Source organism: Crocodylus porosus, unplaced genomic scaffold (assembly GCF_001723895.1).
Source record: "Crocodylus porosus isolate Cpor-Errol unplaced genomic scaffold, CroPor_comp1, whole genome shotgun sequence".
In the NCBI taxonomy this organism is placed as follows: domain Eukaryota; kingdom Metazoa; phylum Chordata; order Crocodylia; family Crocodylidae; genus Crocodylus; species Crocodylus porosus.
In genome coordinates this window covers 3,857,801-3,877,875 of record NW_017728949.1, presented here as the reverse complement: position 1 = coordinate 3,877,875, position 20,075 = coordinate 3,857,801, and the positions used below count along the sequence as shown (strand labels likewise).

At 43.2% G+C, this 20,075-nt stretch overlaps 2 protein-coding genes across 4 annotated transcripts in view; both read right to left on the bottom strand.

Moving 5' to 3' along the window:
* The window catches only part of CNBD2 (cyclic nucleotide binding domain containing 2), a 26,260-nt gene extending 23,589 nt beyond the window's left edge, over positions 1–2,671 (bottom strand). The window contains exon 1 of the mRNA XM_019553506.1: positions 2,551–2,671. Within this exon, the coding sequence (XP_019409051.1) occupies positions 2,551–2,671 (121 nt within the window). The remainder of the gene's footprint in view (positions 1–2,550) is intronic.
* A 3,951-nt stretch (positions 2,672–6,622) lies between these two features.
* CARF (calcium responsive transcription factor) overlaps positions 6,623–20,075 on the bottom strand; it is a 58,320-nt gene continuing 44,867 nt past the window's right edge. For all 3 annotated transcript variants that reach the window (XM_019554046.1, XM_019554048.1, XM_019554047.1), the window contains 3 exons: positions 14,903–15,033; positions 11,535–11,901; positions 6,623–9,405 (listed from right to left, as the gene is read on the bottom strand). In XM_019554046.1, the coding sequence (XP_019409591.1) occupies positions 9,287–9,405; positions 11,535–11,901; positions 14,903–15,033 (617 nt within the window). In that variant the 3' untranslated portion in view covers positions 6,623–9,286. The remainder of the gene's footprint in view (positions 9,406–11,534; positions 11,902–14,902; positions 15,034–20,075) is intronic.

Genomic DNA, 20,075 nt, shown 5'->3' with positions numbered 1-20,075 from the left:
CTGCCCTTTGGGCAGGGGGCTGGACTCGATGATCTCCCGAGGTCCCTTCCAGCCCTAATGTCTATGAAATCTATGAAATCTATGAACTGTACTAACATTGCTTGGCACTGTAGCGCTCTTGAAAGGATTTCAAGGCACCCCAGGGTGCCACGGCACATCAGTTCAGAGTCATTTCATTAGACATAAGAAACATTTGAAAGAACTATCACAAACTTTGCTAAACAAACTAAACTGTAAAATATTAAATGCAAAATTTACATAGATTCCAATCCAGTTAATCAAAAACAAACTTTGATTCCTGGTTTTTCAAGTATCAAATAAAAAATAACAAATCAATTTTCTTCCTTTCCTAGCTGCTCTAAAAGTGATTTTATTAGAAAACATATCTACCAGGACCCTATAAACCTAATCATATATATTTCTTGTCCCCCATTCTTCTTATTTTTATTTTATAAAGTACACATTAAAAGCAGGTATGGGCATAGAACAAACACTAGTGAGAGCTTGTCTTTAAATAAAACCTAAAACCTGAGCTTGGAAGGTATATGGCACTCCTCCATAGGCTAAGCGTAGGGGGACCATGGGGGGGCACATGTGCCCCCTGAGATTAGCCCTCACTGGCTGGGGAGTGGGAGCTTTGAGAGAAGCACCGGCTGGTGCCCCCCTGAGATTGGTGCTGGCCAGGGACCCCAGGAGCCAAGAGAAGTGCCGGCAGCGCTTCCAGTTTTGCAGCTGGTGCTTCCCAGATTGGTGATCAGCTGCCTGGGGACCCCACCTCCCACCCACTCAGTCGGTGATCAGCCACTGGTGCCCTCTCAGACTGAGGAGGCACAAGTCACCCGTGCACTCCTCCCCTTTCAGGGCTTAAAACTTCCTTCAGTTATTGTACATTAGGACAGATCTTTCTGCAGGGGGCAGGTTATCCCAAAGTTTCTGACCACAGTGGGCATCTATACACGTGCTCCAGGGTGAAGGGGCGCTTTAATTAAAGAGGCTCTGAAAGCTGCTCGAATTAAAGCGCCTGCAGTGTCGCATGTATTCAGCATCCTCCACTTCGAAATGGTGGTGGCAGGCTCACAGCAGACTCAATTAATCAAGTCTGCTCCAACATGTGTCAGAGCAGAGCTCCGTCTCATGTATAGGTGCCCAGGATTTTTTGTTTCTGGCACAGGTCACTCTTGGTGATTCAGCACTAGATTAGCCAGATGACTCTGATCCAGCTGATTAATTCCTACATTCCTAACTCTGTCAGCCCCTTCACCTTACCACAGGAGCTCTCAAAGCTATGCTAGAGTAGCTAAATCTGCTTTGCATTGGGATGGCTTAGGATAAGGCCCTAATATGTCAAAATCCATTACTTTTTTTACTGCTTGGGTTTATCCTCCAAAGGGGTTCTGGAAAAACACATCATAACTGAATTATTTAAAGCTAACATACTACTTGAGAAAAGCACTAAATCAACTATCTTTTTCAAGAGGAGTTGTTTAACAGGTGATAAAAGTTGATAAACACTGAGGTATCAGCACAGAAAAGATCATACCTTAAAAGTTCTCTGCCAGTCAAATGAGGTGGCTAACTTCTGATCTATAAATCAATAATACAGCTTGTTTTAAACACTATTTTTAACACTCATTAATAAGACATACTACTGATGCTGGATAAAAGTTCATTCTTTCTGATCGGGTAGTCCAATTTAGTCTGGGTTTATGAAGCCTTTCCCACAACAGGACAGGTGGGTGACATTCCTTAGCCAAATGCCAAACAAGAGCAGTCTACACTCAGCTGCAATCCCAGTAATAGCACATCCAATCACTAACTGGCAAAGAAGCTAACTTTTCTGGGAGACCAGCTGGCTTGTTATATGGGGGCAGAGAACCTTATTTTATCAGTAGGGAGGGGAGCAGGTTGTTAGCTAGTAATCACTGAAGCATAGCCAAAAGGTGGCAAGGTAAAGAAGATGTTGTCGTTACCAGGGAAAGAGTAGTTTCTGAATCTAGATCTCTCTAGGTTTACTCTGTTCTAGACCTGGGTCAGAAAAGAAAGGCACAGAGAAGGAAGAGAACTGCCTGACTTTAGATCAAAACTGCCTCTTCCCACCATCACCATAAAAGCAGTTTAGTTGTTTAGTTGTGAGCATTGTAAGATAAAGTGGAGACCAGGAACTGACAAGTGCTAACCGACTGCTCCCATGGGAAGGGCAATTCCAAAAACAGAAAGCGGAAAGCAACTAAAACTGTGGCATCTGAAGTTGGTGGATTTGGATGGGGGCACTATTAAGTGAGCAGACTGAAGGAGGCCTAGGAGTATCAATGGAGATTATACATTTAGAGTAGAGGGCCATGGTGGAGGACTATAAAAGGAACTGTAGAGTAATGAGGGAAATTAAGCCTAGGAAAATAGCTATAGCCTCCTGCTAAGACTAAAGGGAGGCTTCAAAGCAAAAGTTTCTCTCCCGCACTTTAAGAGAAGCATGAATCTAGAGAAGGGCCATTATTTGACCCCAGTACCAACCGAACCAGGAACAATGTTGCTGGTTTCTGGGAAGCCTACGCCATTTCATCTGGTACATGGTTATGGCTCCCTGTACCGACCTTCCCCGGTCTCCAACAGCCACAGATTCCGCAGGTCTTTGTGACAAGTTCAGAATCCAGCTGCAGAACCCTATGGCCATCCCTGTATTGCAGCTCTCAGCACCATACATACCCCTTTGGGAAACTCACTTCCAAGAACTTATTCCCTCTGGAGACTCTTCTGTGAAAAGCCACCAAGGAAATACCCCAAGTTTTTTCAGAGAGACTCAGTCTCCCATCGTAGCTAGCATGTCTCTATGTCATTGACTTTACCATGGTCAAGAACTGCATCTTCCCGCTCTTGCCTTGAATCAGTCTGTGCCCTTCTATCTTGGGCAGCGATTCTCAACCAGGGTGCTGCAGTACCCCAGGGTGCTTTGAGATCCGTTTAGGGGTGACACACTGTATTTGCAGTTAGACATGCAAACACCTACATTCAATTCAAAAGATAAACCCAGAGATTTCAAATAGGAATCCATAGTGTCAAAAGCCTTCTGACCTCCTGTGTTCTTTCTGAGTTCCTTGCAACAGAAGAGCAAAGACTTAAGAGGTGGCATTTCCTGAAGGATGCCTTGAGTTTAAAAATGTTGAGAAACACTAGTCTTGGTGATGTCCCTTTTGTGCATCCCCTCCTTCCTGTAAAATAATTTAGGAAAACACAGCACAAGACAGCATTATCTTTGCCACTGAGCCCTCTCAGCCTTGTCCCTCTGTAGTGTCATCTAGGGGATATTTTTTGGCAAGCGCAGCCCCAAAGGAACCACACAGGCAGCAATGAAATAGGCCGTAATGAACAAATTGCTCAGAGAGATGAGCAACTTCCACAGAGATGTAAAACCCACAGGCTTAAATAGGGTTTAGGACCTACTTTGTGTCAAACTTAATTGCCTGATACAACAATGCGAAAGAATCTCAACTTTGTAGAAATTTTCAAAAACATCCAGTCCTACCAATGGACATTTTTTTTTTTTCCAGGATACAGCAAACTTGTGTGCTCTCAATCCAGCTTCAAACATCAAGCTGATTGTTACAGAGAAGTCCTTACATAGGCATGTACAGCAACATGCATACTTACAGTGTTATATAGATAACAAACAGAAAGTATTTGTACTGGGGATCTTTAACCCTCTGTATTTTTGTAGTTTTATTTTGGTGGAGGCCCCACCTCTGATTGGCTGAGGAGGCCTAGTGGCCCCACCCCTTGCTGCTGATTGAGGGAACTGTCCATCATGCAGCTCTGCCCCTTGCTGCTGATGGGCCAAGGGATGGCCCCAACCCTCACTGCTGCTTAGCGAAGAAGGGCAGGGCTGCACAACAGGCAGCCCTCAGCCAATTGGGCGGGGGGGAAGAGGGAAGAGAAAGAGGTGGCCACCATCTTGGCTACTCCCCTTCACATTGGCAGAACTCCTCCCGGCAGGATGCATGGCTGGGCCACAGCAGCCATGAGAACCACTGGCTCCCACAGGGGAGTCAGCATTTTTTCTTTTTTGCAGATATTGCCCTATTTCTCAACTATGCCTGATTTTACAATTTCTGTGAAACCTACAAAATTGAGACTTGAATAGTCATGAGCATGTGTGGGAGGAAACATAAAATGCCCTAGTTCAGGGGTTTTCAACCTAACAAGTGTACCCCTTCTCTCTCACAGTTCTAGCTCATATACCCCTTTATATTTTTTTTATTGTTTTTAAGCATGGGGGGAGGGGGCAGATTCAGGCCCCAAAAGGTGAGGGAGGGAGTGGGGCTGGGGCTGCACAGCCAGGGCAGAGCGCGGGATGCAGCCAGGAGTGAGTTGTTCGGGGGGGGATGCGGAGGGGGTGGTGGCTCCTGCCAGTGCATACACCCCAAGACGGCATGGGGGTGTGCGCCCCCGGATCTGCGCAGGGGAGGTGGGTTGCTGCTGCAGGCTGCGGCCAGTGCCAGGCTGTTCCTGGTGGGGGCTGAGTTGGGTTGGGCAGGCCAAGCTGTGCTTGGGGCAGGTGGCAGTGGGGCTGGAAGAGGGGTTTGGGAGGACTATGGCAAATATTAGGGTAGCCGCAGCCCACGCATAGCCCCCTTCCCAGCACCGCCACCACCGCCAGCCCCAAGCACAGCCCAGCCCAATCCCGTGTCGGGAAGAGCCTGGTGTAACCCTGGCCCCAGCCTGCGGCAGCATCTTGCTCTGCACAGATCCAGGGGCACATGCCCCCGTGCCTTCCTAGGGTGTGTGCAATGGCGGAAGCTGCCCTGGCCCACTCCCTCCTTTATTGTGGGGGCCTCGATTGAGGCAGCGAGCGGTTCATCTGGTGAGGGGTCAGCTTCTGCTGCTGCACGCATTTCAGGAGGGCTTGGGGGATGGATATGCCCCCTGATCTGCACTGGGCGGGGCAGGCTGCAGCTGTGGACTGGGCTGTTCAGAGTGGGGGGCTGGGCTGTACTCAGAGCAGACAGTTGCGGCACTGGGAGGGGGCTGTGGGGGTGCTATAGCAAATTCTAGAGTGGCTGCAGCCCCCCCATAGTCCCCTCCGAGGGCCTCTGCTGTCCACCCAGAGTGCAACCCAGCCCAACCCTTGCCCCAGCCCCACTCCCTCCCCTGCCACTAGCACCGTAATCTGTCCTCCCCACTTCTTCCCCCAGGCCCCTTCTCTCACAACACACTTACCAGCTGGACCTGGCTGCTCTTTTGGCTGCCTGCGTGCTGCACTGCAGCTGCACACATACACATGGCATTTATCAGCCACATTAGATCTGCGTACTCCCTTTTTAAGTAGCCCTAGAGGTACATGTACCCCTGGCTGACAACTGCTGCCCTGTTTATTTTAGCTTGTGATAAGTGTCCCTAGAAGCCTTTCACTTTAAAGGAGCTAATCTACTGTTATGCTGATAAGGGCCAGTTAGTTCTAGGCTTTTGATCTAAGACTTAATATTCTTCAAAGTCTGATGAATATACATACTAATGAGTTAGCAACAATAGTCATATTGAAAATGGTTATTTTATATAATCAGTATTAAGAAACAGCACTTCAACCAGGAAAAACACAACCAAAACTTGAAGAAAACACAACACACAGCTCTGTTTAAAAAAAATTTACAACCAAACAAGGAACACTATACATTAAGTTACAGTATATATATATATATATGTATATATATGTACACAAATGTATATATACAAACATACACGTACATTCCTCTCTTTAGACTTTGTACAAGATAAAAGTTTCCTCATAATCACACCATCAGGCTTGTGTCTCAATAGCACAAAAAAGAACAGATGACCAGTTGACTCTGTTGGCTTCCATCTGATAGGCTTCTAGCTTTGTACAGAAAACAGACTCACATCTCTCAAGTGTCTTTTCTGTATTTTAGCAGAGTTTTTTGCGAGCATGCACACACACAAAGCCCTTATGAAACTGCCCAATTGATGCCATTAGCCACTGATATACAGAGGAAAGATCAGTAAAGAATTAGACTGTTTTAAACAAATGTGGAAGCTCAACATTAGTAGGCATGGAAAGTAAAGTTTTGAACAGGCCAACCTTAAAGAAATGGAGGTAACATTAGAAACACTGCTACTGTAAACTGATAACCAACTGTTTTCAATGTAAACTCAAATCCAAATTTCTATGGATCTTACTGCAACATTCTCAAAAAAGCACTGGGCTTGATTGGTCTCTCACTCAACCAGTCTGACTGCATTAAAATCAATGCATTTTATTTCTGATTTACACAAGTATACATGAGAGGAGAAAGGTCTCTCCCAACTGTAACCTTCCACTGAAAACTAGTCCATTATCAATGTGAGTACAATGACTGGGCCTATATGCCCAGTTCACTTCAGTTTTTTGTGAAACGTGACACAAATTACATAAACATAACTTTGTATGAGGAAGAACTGTGGTATCTCAAAGGATGACACTAGCAAAAAACCTGAGTCCATATTTAAAGGATAGAAAAATCCGAATTTTGAGAAGCTAAAGTTTTTTGCAAACTATTGAGTTTCAGCAAAAAAAACAACAGTTCAAAATGAAAAACAAATGATTTTTCATGTTTCTATGAACAAACTAGAGAAATAGGCTTGTAAAATTTTTATTTCTGTTTGTAATTTATTCTACTACATGACTGCCCTTTAATATCTTATCTCCTTTTAATGGCAACATTTTTATTCTATTCTTTTCAGAGCAGTGTGCAATTCCAGGTAGATTATAAAAAGGCACTCAGGCTGCTACTGAAAATGAATGGAAGAAGTATTTCCTTTAACAGCCTGCATCACCATGGACAGAAGTTTATATCCTTGTTTACTGTAGATGAGATAATTAGTGACTCAAATTAGGGAGAACAGTAACTACTAAATGAGTATCCTGCTCCCTGGAGAAACAAGAATAGTGAGAATTTAAAATTGTTGTGAACCTAGGTTTTTAACTGTAAAACATCTGTAACCTAACACTGGTAACATGTAATTCTAGTTTGCTCTTTTGACTCAAAATTTCAGATTAATAATACTGAAGTATGGAAGAGGGTGTTTTAATTTGGAATGTATTGGTTGAAATAAAAAAAAAAAAACAAGCAGTAAAAGGTAACTGTTACTAAACAGCAGCTGAGGGGGAGGACGTATCAATTTTTAATGTACTGTTGACTAAATTTGAAAAAAAATAATTCTATATGCTGTGGACTCCAGTGCAGTGAATGAAGCAGGACTGAACATTAATTCATTCTAGATGTGCCACAATTTTAACAGAAATATAAATTGAAAGGCAAGATCTCATTGGATTTACTTATACAGAAATGTATGAGGCATACCACAAAAAGAAATGAGTTTAAACATAATATACGGCACTCCACAGAACTAGAGATTCTCAGCGTACCCACAATGTGCTCTTACCTAAGAAGAACACAGACCCTGTTTGAAATTTTAGATTAAACTAAACCATGAATATTAAAACAAACTGTGTTAGTAGTGTATGTTAAAAACTCACAGAAGTAAAAATATTTGGAGGTATGATTAAGCAGAATACTTACCTAACTGATCTGCAAGTAAAGTAATTTGGAGATCCTAAGTGTAATGGGAGCCTTCAAGGAGTTTTAGCTTAACTTCACAAAAGTAAGGACAGTCAAAAATTATTTCAAATGTCTAATAGTTATTGATTTTTGCACATTCTTTGCATATGTTAAGGATATCATTTTTTTTATCCTTACATCTATAAACACTTACAATTCTTTTTTTTCACCTCTGTAATTAAAATTGACAAGCTGTTTTTTGGAGATAAATATGTAAATGGAAAAAGTTCTTGGGTCAAGTTCTTGAAAGGCATAAGAGTTATGATGATTTATTAAAAATTACTGAGTTATCAATCACTTGAAATAGGGATTAATAGTGGAAATGCTGGTAAAGCTTTACCGACAGTGGTTGAGAATGATAGAATAAAACTCAGTAGCTGAAGCAAACCAATTAGAGTTAACTTGGAAGTTATAATGGACCTTTGTAAAATTTCACTTAGTGCTTAAACATGATTTGTACATACTTTCTGAAAGTATGAGGCATTTGTTAAGAATGCTGCTTGTCATGCTGACTATGACTATTTTTGCTGCTTAATAGGGGCCTAGCTAATGCTGGAATATGATGTAGAAAAAATTTTTTCTCTAATCTTAATTGAATTCACTCCTTAAATATACCTGTAATCTATTAGAAACAATATAGAACTGTTTTAAGTCCTAAAAGGACTTTTAACTGGTTTCTGGTTAAAATTTGAGACACTCATTTATTCTCTGAATACTGAAAACAGCATACTTATGCATATTGCTTTTATTTCTATTGCTTGTATCAATTCCTCAGGTAGCTAAAGGTCTGGGAGGCTCTTTTGTAGCATGGTACCACTGATACCATCCCTGTAAACAGCAATGTGTTAAACTGTATAATGCTTATCTGAATGCATGGTACAAGTGCACAAAGTAAAAGAGAAATAAACTGAAGTAATCATTCACCAAGAAACAGGACTGTTGCTTTTGGTTATTATGACCAGCTGGCAGCTGCCCTTTCAGAATAAAGACTGCAGGCTGAGAAAATAAACCCCATTGTAAATGCCAGAAGGCTAAATGTAAGTGGCAAAACATAAAGACTCCTTTACCACTTCAATCCATACACATCTGTTTATTATACATCTTTGCTTTCATGTGGCAACAGCACTTTCCCTTTTTTCTTTATCTTTACTTCACTAAAACTCCTAGAGTTCTACTCCACCTTTTTCAAAAGTCTGCTACCCCTCAGCACTCTAAAGTTTAGCATCTTGGTTTTCAAAGACATTAGTTTTCCCATGAAACTATTGTCATTGTAGATGCAATTAATATTTCAGGGCAGATTCTGTGTCTTTGGAGCACCAAGACAAGAAAAGGTTTCAAAGAGACTAGCAAGAGCAGCATTTAGACCCACATTATAGAATTCATGGATTTAATTTTGGAAGACCTGCTGAAACACTGACCAGTCTGGATAATATATGAATTACCCAAAATCTGGAAGGAAGAGGGAGGTCGTGCTCCACATGGGAACTGCATGACCTGGAATTGGCAGTGAACCGTATCAGCTGTAAATCAAAGCAGCTGCCTGTCAGAACTAGTGCATGGTGCCTACACTGAATGTCACAATGCCATTTGGAAGAATGGCATTATTTTGAGAATATCCGCCTTCTTTTCCAAGAAATGTAGAATCCTCCGAGTTGCAAATCCTTAAAGCATTCATAGATTTAAATAGTGGAGGAGCTGTGGCAGTCTCTGATTTTATCTCCCTCTACAGACAATGCTTGTTCCCTGGGTTCTTGTTTAACTTGGCCCACACATACGGTACCTTCTGGATTTTCTTCAACTTTGAAAACAAAAAAACAAAGGTTAAAATTCTAGTGTGTTAAATACGTGTGTTAAAAATAAGAGAACAAAAGAAACATTTTGATTCTATGATCTGTAGACATTTAGAAGCAAGATATAATGGTTGCAGTTCAGGAAATCATGGTAATTCAGTAATTTGAGGTAAAAGTTATGTCATCTGTCACGTTAAAAGATGAAACAAGCAGAAATCAATTCATTTCAATAATCAGCTCACAAATACAAAGCTAGAATAGCTTTATCCAGATAAAAGAACAGATAATACGATTAGTTTTTCCTGAAGAGATCCTTTCTTTTGTTAAAAGAATAGTCCATTCTCCAATTAATCCTATCTGAAAAATTTACTAGACTTCTACCAGCCCTGATGTACATAACTGCTTTGACAGCAAAAATACTGGAATTGCACTAAATTAAAAAGAGACTAAATGTGGTCCATCCATTTCAGTACGTCAGGTTGTCATCTTCACATAGTACTTTGGGGAAACAGGGTGTTACCAAACAGTTTTTTGCAGACTGCTAACACTTAGCTGTTTTATAAGTCCTGTTTTAAAGCAGCTGATACCTCACCCCAAAACAAAAATGATAACCATACCTACTTAGTTTGGATCAGTTAGTTAAAATACTATCATACTTAATGACCATTCACTAAAGGAAGGAGTGGGGGGGAATGATTATACAGGACAATTACAAGTGGTTTGCCCAGATTATGTATATGGGTGCTTGCACGCAGGGGAATGATACCTCAAAATGTATAATGTTAGGATCAGAAAGTTTGCTTATAAAATGTGCCCTCTTGTAAATGAGCTCAGATCGGGTTTGTTCCTTAATAGTCTTTTCTCTTGGAACTAGCCCTAATGTGTGTCCCGACCTCCTACTCTCTAGAGCAGCAGGAGGACTTGGCTCCTTGAGCAGAAGAAACATTTGTTTTGCACAGAGACAACTCTCTACAGGAGTAACACTGATATGCTCTGAAAGGGTTTCCTCATAGTTTACAAGTGTCTAACAGGATGGGGATTGTACACAGAAACCTTGCAGACAGAAGTAACAGAACTGTAGCATAAAAATGAATATCCCTCAAGAGTGGTGGAATGGCCTTTAGGAAAATATAGGACTGTTTTGCTTTGTTAAAACAGTTTATAGTTTAAATACAGTTTGCACAATTTTACTATCTTATTCAATAAGTGACTTTTCACACTTGGAAATGTGTAGGAAGTGATTTGGAATTGCAGAATGAGCAAATTATTCACTGAATATTGCTGCTAAACTGCTCAGTACATATGGTTAAAGACATTCACAGACAAAGAGAAAACTAGGAGTAACTTCCAACTATCATCCCTCAGACTGTCTGCAGACCCAGAAAGACATGACTGCATTGATTTGTTTGTAGTACACAATCAGAGAGTTTTCTTCACAACTGAAAGACCCAGAAACTTTTTAAATGCAAGTCTGGATTCTTAAAACACAGTTGTCAGTAGAACATGCATTCTGTATCTAATCTGGGATCCTGAGGATTTTTTAGGGGCTTTCTGTTTTAGGAAAGTGTAAGTCTGGCTTGATTATGTGATTTTCTTTTTAAAATAATGTTTGACAGCCCCACAAGTAACAATTAAAAAACCTCCAACTTCCAGCATCTCTGGAAGTATTTCAGCACAGGAAAGTACAGGAAGCACAAACTGAACCTTCCCAAAGAACAGAACAGGTCTTATACAAAGTAGTAGAGTGAAGGGGAGGGAAAGCCAAAAGAACCTGAAGTTACAGAGTTTGAAATGCATCTATGTTGGTTGATTTCCTTTTAATTGCTAGTTTAGAAAAGAAATAAAAATATTATTTCTGGAAAATCATAGTACTCAGGGTAAGAAAAATGAGAAATGTTCAATTAAAGGGTTATGAAAAACTGAATAAAGATTTAAAGTTTTAGAAAGTTAAGTTTTTAACAACACCGCTTTTGAACTTTTAACTTAAATAAATATAACTAGTTGCAGTAAAGCCTAAGTAAGATCAGCCAATTCAGTTACTTGAAGCAATAGCTTGGTAGTCATAAACTTCCTATAGCACCCCAGAACACACTTTCAGTCTATATTTTTTTTAATATCATTAACCAGACAAACTTACTAAGAGCTGTGTGGTTGTCCACTATCCGTATTGGAATTGTTTGTACATCTCCCAAAAGAATTTGATGGACACGTCCTTCCAAGTTTCCTGTGTCCTCTACACCTCTGACAGTTACCAGTTGGCCCATAGCAACCAAATTTTGATCTGGTACAGGCAGATTTCCAAGACTGGAAGCACTAATGTTGCCCTGCGTTAAATTGGCACCTGTTTGAAGGTTATGCCCTTGGCTGAGTACTAGAGAATGGTTAGTAATTGCACTCCCTATGGAATCCAGAAGGCTGGTGGGGCTGGGAAGAGAGTGGCTATTTACAGTTATGAGGGCTGTTGCTCCATCTGTGGAGGCATATGTTGGCTGCAGCTGTAATCCCTAAAAAAAGAAGACAGAAATAATTTAGTATTGACCAAGATTGATTCGACTGAAATCATGATTTAAAATCACTGGTCAGGAAGCCTTGATTTAATCATTGTTTTCTACAAAAAGTTTGAATTCTTGTTTGATATCCTCAATTTAACTTCTTGAAACTTTGCACTTTTAGAGAAAGGTAAGGGCTTGGCTGTGTATGCAAACTTGCAGAGAGATAGGAGGGCTGTAATCAGGTCTGTTACCTCTCATATCCATATACTGCTGTTAACAAGGATGTTATCTCTGAGGAGACAAATCCACAGTTTCAGACCCACTCCCAGCACCATCGCCAATCTCTGTGCAGGGAGGAGGCAGCTGCCATTGCAGGCTGGGCTTTACACCCCAAGCTCCGCTGCAGCTGCCCTGGGAGTGGCTCGATGCCACATGTGTCCTGCCGCTTGGCTAAGCTTCGTCTGCTGCCTGCCCAGTGGCGGGATGCACGTGACATTGGGCCAGTCCTGGGCAAGCTGCAGTGGGGCTTAGGGCACAAAGCCCAACCCTCAATGGCAGCCACCGTTGGTGCACATAGATTGGGGGGCCCTCCGTCAGGGTGTGCACAGTGGCGGGAGCCCCCCTGTGCCCCTGGATGAGCTGCCCAGGTTCGATCCTCCCATCACCTGCCTGGCCAGGGCCCCACCCACCTTACCTCTGCTCCTGTCTCTGCTGTACTTTGTCCCTCACTGTGGGGGCCTCAATCTGGCCCCGCCCCTTCCCTCCCCCATGGTCTGACCTACTGGGCTGGGGGGGGGGGGGGTGTGGGCATGCGTGCACTCAACCCCGCAGCCTCAGATCAACTGCCAGAGGCTCCATGATCAACCAGTCAGTCGCAATCGACTGGTTGGTGACCATTGATCTAGACTGAGCACTGAGCCCCATTTGGTACGATGGTTTTCTTTAATCTTTACTAATCTATAAAGGAGCCTCTGGGAACCCCACAAGAGGGCTTCTAATTAATTGGGCTTCTAATTAGTCCATGGCCTGGTGTGACCTATTTATAAAACTTTTCTAAAAAGGTTATATGAATATATTGTCTCAAATAGTATATAATTAAAAGTTATAATCCCTATTCCATGATGCCATCTTTGAGCTTTAATTTATTTTACTTTTTTTTTTTTTTTTTTTTTTTTAAGTAAACCTATATAAAAACAGTTTTAATGCATCTTAAAAAACAAAAAGATTAACTAAAAAAAATCAGCTTGTTACCATTGTTCTTTGTCATCCCAGGTGGTGCTGGGGAGAAAAGGGCTCTACCTATTTGCTGTTGATCTCCCCTGATGAGTTTGTAGGCAGCCACCAGGTCCCCCATCAGCCTCCTCTTGCTGAGGCTAAACAGGTTCAGGTCCCTCAGTCTCTCCTAACAGGACCTGTCCTGCTGCCCTCTCACCAAGCAGGTGGCCCTCCTCTAAACCCTCCCCAGGCCGGCCACATCCCTCTTGAAGTGCGGCAGCCAGTACTGGATGCAATACTCCAACTGCGGCCTGACCAAAGTCACATAGAGGGGAAGTATCACCTCTCTGGACTGGCTTGAGATGCATGACAAGGTATGGCTGGCCTTGCTGGCTGTGGTCTGGCATTGGTGGCTCATGTTCATCTTGGAGTCAACAATGACTCCAAGATCCCGTTCCACCTCTGTGCTTTCAAGAGGGGAACTCCCCAGCCTGTATATATGCTGTGGATTCCTTCTCCCAAGGTGCAGCACCCTGCATTTGTCTACGTTGAACCCCATCCTATTCTTATCTGCCCATTTTTGTAGTCTGTCTAAAGCTATTTGCAGCCTCTCTCTCCCTTCACGTGTATCCACCTTGCCCCACATCTTAGCGTCATCAGCAATGACACCCCATTAGAATGAGAGTTGGCTGGGAAAGAACAGAGGGCTGGAGCGATGTCATTTCCACAGCATGAAGAGGGGGAAATGAACAATAAAGTGGCTAATAGCAGAAAAGGCAGGAATTCAGGACACAGAGCACATAGAAGAAGGATATTAACAGGAAGCATCCCACAAAAACAGAAAAGGGGCAGTAATGGTTATTTTAAAGAGTTTTATAAGTTTTTAATGGCTTGAAGGAACACTGCAGACCCCCAGTACCTGAAATTAATGCATTAAGGGGTGAAAGAGGGAGAGAAGAGGAAGCAAGGCTACAAGAGAGTGTTTGAGGGGGACTGGGAAGAGGAGGCATAGAAAGCATCCCTGAAGAATAAGATAGAGGAAAGGATAGAGATTTGCAATTTTGGATGTTCATGGAAAGACAGATGAGTTCCTGGTAGGGGTGCATTGATAAAGATTTTTTAACCTGATACCAATGACCCATATTAGCCAATACCGATCCGATTGCCAATATGGATCTGATTGCCAATATGCAGCCCAACAGCTTAGGGAGCAGCATCCGACTGGTAAGTCTGTTGTGGGGGGAGGGGAGGGAATGGGTTGGAGGGCGGACAGATTGAGGCTCCTGTGGTGAGGGAGTGGGGCTGGGGCAAGCCCTGCCCAGCTGGGGCAGAGTGCAGGAGGGAGCCGTAGAGGAAGAGTATCATAGTTTCATAGTAGCTAGGGTCAGGAGGGACCTGAACAGATCATCTAGCCTGACCCCCTGCCACAGGCAGGAATTCATGCTGGATTCACAAGACCCTAGACAGGTGATCATCTAACCTCCTCTTGAATTTGCCCAAGGTAGAGGCGAGGACCATCTTCCTGGGAAGCTAGCTCCAGATTTTGGCCACCCTAACTGTAAAAAATTGCTTTCTGTTTCAGTGGAGATGAGCTGGAGGCTGATATAAAAAGAAAGAAAGCTGCCAGAGGAACAGTTGAGGTACTTCAGAATCTGGCTTTACCTAGCAAACATCCATGCAGGGAGTGTGCAATAGTGAAGATGAAACTCGCAGTCCCCAATCTCTATCAGGATTTCCACAATAAAACGTATTAGAATTCTGACTCTTTGAGGGAGGGTGTTTAAGAATGTAATTTTACCTGAAGTTGTGCAAATATCTTGGGCCGGAGTGATGAGAGTGAAGACAATAGCTGAGCTGTCTCCGGAGGCAAGGACTCCTCAGTCTGACTGGGTTCCACTTTGGTGATGACGGATTCTCCTGGTGAGCTCCCTGTAGCAGGAGAACAAACAGGTACAACAAATATTCTCTCTTTTGGTTTAAAGATTCCTTAAATAAATCTGATGTTCTAATGCTCAAATACATTACATCACAACACTGGAACACATATAGACTTACATTTAAATATATGTTTTTACTCTGCAAAGAATTTGAGACTAAAGGAATGAGAAAGGGTTAAATGAAGGGGGGAGGGGGAGAAGAGAAGTCAATCAGTAGCAAGATGACAGGCATATACATCAAGTCAGAGATAGTAAAATGAAGGAGGAGAAAAGCAACTGCTCTATACCATGCCTGTTGAATTCTAGGCAATGTAAAAAGTAAAAGAATTACTGTCAAAGCAAAAAGCAAACTGTCTTAATGCATACACACCCTAAAGGAACAGACATTAGGAGAAAAGTGGTATAAAAAGAACAAAAACAAAATGTACTATCCTTTGTAGTTTTCTGCAGTGCAGTTTCTACCTGCTCTGTGGAACTGGGATAACATCAGTACAGGTTTACTACTATGCCAACTTGAATTTGAAAGAAATCCCTTTTATCCATAAGCCTTCCTTTGCAGGTTATTGTATAGTATTTCCATATGGGAAGACATATTCTGGGGAAGTTTTATTGCCTCCATCTCCCCAAGCACTATTGTGAAAAAGCAAAACCAAAACAAAGACTTTATTATGACTGCTTCCCAAAAAAGTATCTTCCACTGGATGATCATATTTCCACTGTATAAGACCCAAAACAATTTTAATATATTTAATGACATTAAATTTATAGAGGCGTACAATTTAATCCCCAAAAATCAGCAGCAGACACAATCAGCAAGAAAAGCACTCATCCAAAATCTGTAATTATGAGAATTAGCTTGGTAAGTAGAAATACTGGAAACTGAGTAGTCAGAAATCACAAAACTTCTTTCAGCAAATCACATAAGCTTTTCCACCAATGTTACTATGTAAGGAGAGACCCTTTTACATACCCCGAGTTCAGAACTGGCCACCTATAAGATACAGTTCCCATTTCTGTTTAAGTCCAATTACCTTGCTATCCTATAGCTGGTACACTACTGCTGTAGATCAGTGGTTTTCAACCTTTTTCATTTGCAGACCCCCCCAAAATTTTTGAACGGAGGTGCAGACCCCTTTGAATTGTAAGTGTGGATAATCACATACCTTTGATTGACATAGACATCTTTCGCAGATCCCTTAGACAGTTTCAGGGTTCCACACATGACAGGCTGAAAACCACCGCTCAAAATCTTTATAATACTATATAATGCATCTATGCACATGTCACTGTGTGAAGCTGATTATTACCTTATGCCCCACAGTATAAGAATGGTACACTGTATTTAATACAATGTCTATGTATAAAATGTATGCATACTAGATACAAGAACAGTTCATTGAACTGAACAACACATTGCGAAGTTCCAATGTTTTGCCTCCTACTTAAATTAGAGCAATCATTAGCTATCTGGCATATTGGTTAAATGCCTAGCATCTTTCAGCACCACTGTCTACTATGAACTATAAAACTGTATTCCATTGAATTGTCTAATAATAGGTGCCAGAAATGCTTAAGTGGAAGCAGCTATCAAAGGGCTGTTATAAGAAGCCTTGAAATTGACAGAAGCTAATCAAGGCTCATTTTCCAGGATAAATACATACTCTGGTTAAGTGTATAGCCTTTTAACAGTTTCTGAAACTTTTTGCTCAAATACAGAACACTACTTCACAACGGAGTTGAAAGAACCTCTAGACTTACAAAGCTACAATGCAACATTGATTCTATGCTTTGGAGAGGACAAGCAAAGGGAGCCATACCATGAAGAACCCAAATGTAAAAGAATAGAGTATCTCTAACAGAGAAACAAACCAGCATTTCCTCCGCTGACACTTCTCCTTTGCAAGATAAGATTTTTCCACACTTGGGACAAACTGAAACCCCCCCACCGATACGAAAAGCAGTTTACTCGGGCATCAGTTGCTCTTTTCCACTTGCCATCATTTCAAATGCATGAAAGTGACTTGGGTATCCTCTCTTTTTACTTATTTTTTAAGTTAAATTATATACACCTATATTTGCTGTATCATAATCTATTTCTGCAAAAATTAATACAATGTTATAAATACCACAGACTCATTTGAGCAGGATTAAGATGACAAAACAGGCTGGAATGAAAAGTGTTAACTGTTAGACAACTGAGGCATCTAGTTAAGTTGTATAGACACCTGGGTAAACCCACATCTCTGAAACAGCATCTTGCTTCATGAGTTTGTGCTAGGGAGCCATTTGTGGGCTTTGAATAAAACGAGATTTGATCTTTCCACATTACTTCCTACCTTCAGGAACTAAATACCCTAGGACCACCCACTGATGACCTGCTCCTAAAAGCTTCTAAAGGCACAAACACCATGGGCCCAACTATAAAAACTAGTCACTAAGAAGCATGTGTATAAAGATAAACAGAAGTGATATGAAACTGATGCTTTCTAGGTTCCCTATGCTCTAAAATAAGCCTTCCTTAGAAGAGAAAAGCTATTCAAATTATTAAATCTAAAACTTGATCTCCTGTATTTTGACAGTTGTCCATCCTGAAATTCTTACCTTAAGAGTTCCAAGCGTAGGGGATGTTTTTCAGTTCAAATTGGTCCATTGCAACAGCAGCTAAAATAAAAATTAAAAACAAAAAACAAAGGCCTAACTTAGTGTGCAACTGGTTGTAAATGCACTGGTGTACACAACCTCTCACCATGAACTACGTTCACCAGGTCATTTATGAAAAATAACACATCACACATTAAGCCAAACTTTTGTTTTTGTACCTTTACTGCTACAATATCAAGAAGGATTAGATTAGGTTATAGGAAGAATCAAACCCATCAGGAATTCTTCAGGCAAGAACTGCAATGCAGGATAACTGTCAATACAGGTAAATCTTTAAGAATAATAACCTTGACAGTATTCCTTTAATAATCTAGAGAATCCTGTATCAAACACCTCTTGTAAGGTACTACAATGCCACATCCCAAAGACATAATGGAACACTGATATTAACTAAATTACAGATGCTTAGAGTCATTTTAACACACTGAAAATGATCATATATACAAGAGAAGGGAAAGAATAGGGAAGAGCCTTCTTTTGTGCCACAATGTTCTACTTTCAGGGTTAAACAGATTTAAAAATATGGAAACAGTCAATGGTCTAGATACAAGCCTTATCAGCAGGGATCTGGGTTTTCTGTTTCAGACAGAAAAACGAAGAAAAACACAGATTTCTCATTTTAATGAAGAAACACGTGGATTTTGCACTTTTGCAAAGAGTTCTCTGCAGACTGGCAGAGTTCCAGTGGGAGGAGGGTGGTCAGGCAGGGGGCACCATGTGCATGGACATTAGGCCTGTACGCATAAGGAAGTATTCTATTAGGATTCGGATTCAGCCGATTTGGAGGACAGTGATTCGATTCAGAGATTTAGATCACTGTCTTGAATCGATTTGGCCGAATCAGGTTTGGAAGATTCAGTGCTGATTTGGAGAGATTCGGCAATTTGGACCGGCTGGGGAGAGGCAGGCACAGCTGTGTGGCTGCACGTTCTCCCATGGCTCCTCCACCTGTGCCTGCCTCTCCCTGTGCAGGGGTGACCCACAGGAGAAGCCCCCATGGCTGCCTAGCCTGGCCCCATCCTCCAGCCAGCTCCAGCCTAGTCCCCACACTATTTTTTTTTTTTAAAAAAAAAAGAAGCCCCACACTCACCGACTGCAGCAACGGTGGTTGGGGCCTCTGGGTGCTCGTGGCAGAGCCTCCCACACATAACTTAGGGTAGTGGGGGGCAGTGGGGATCACCCACCCAGCAGCTGCCCTGTGGTACAGATGCAGTGCGGTTTGGCAGGGTACCATGCACTGTGAGGGAGCTGGGGTCACTGGGGCTGAGCAGTGCCAGGCTCTGGCTGGCAAGTGGAGCTGCCCCAGCTTTGGGATAGCGCACAGTGCCCTGTCAAGCCCTACTGCACCCACACCACAAGGCAGTTGCCACATGGGCGCCAGGCGGAGTGGGGCGTGATCCCTGCTGCCCTGCACTGCATGGGGGGGTCTCTGCCATGACTGCCCAGAGACCCCAATTGCCATTGTTGCAGCCAGTGAGGGCAGGCTTTTGTTTGTTTATTTTTGTTTAAAGCTCTGCATGCACAGGCTCTGGCACTGGCAACTGGGGCCTCTGGGGGCTTGCAGCAGAGCATCCCCACACAGCATGGGGCAAGGGGGGGCAGCAGGGTTCACCCACATCATGTGGGTGCAATGCAGCTCAGCAGGGCGCCATGCGCTGTCTGGGAGCTGGGGCGGAGTGGTACCAGGCTCCAGGTGATTGCTAGAGCCACCTCAGCTCCCAGACACAGCACAACACCCTGCTGAGCCATGCTGCACCCCTGTGATGCGACAGCTGCCGTGAGGGTGCCAAGTGGGGGATGCTATCCCCACTGCCCCCCACTGCATGGTGGGGCTCTGCCACAAGCCCTTAGAGGCCTTGATTGCCGCCACTACAGCCAGTGAGTATGGGGCTTTTTTTTTCCCCCCCAAGTGCCGGGAGGCTGGGGCTGGATGGAGGATGGGGCCAGGTAAGGCAGCCAGGGGGGCTTCTCCTATGGCTTCTCTGGCTGTGCCTGCCTCTGCCCTGGTGGAGGGGGCCATGGGGGCTTATGCCCTGCTGCCACTTGCCCAGCCGGTGTAGAGTGCTGTGTGTGATGCAGGTGCGGCTCACTTCAGGCAGCAGCAGGGCACAGACCCTGCTCCCAGTGCTGCTGCACCTGCATTAGCACTGGGTGCAGGGTCTCTGCCCTGCTGCCACCTGACGTGGGGGGTGCGGGATGCAGGTGTGGCAGTGCTGGGAGCAAGGGCTATGCCCTGCTACCACTTGCCCCCTTTCACCTGGAGTGAACCGTGCCTACATCCCACCCTCCTGCCCTGGCTGGGCAAGCGGCAGAGCCCCTGCTCCCAGCGCTGCCACACCGCATCCTGTGCCCCCTTGCTCCCCTCCCCAAGTA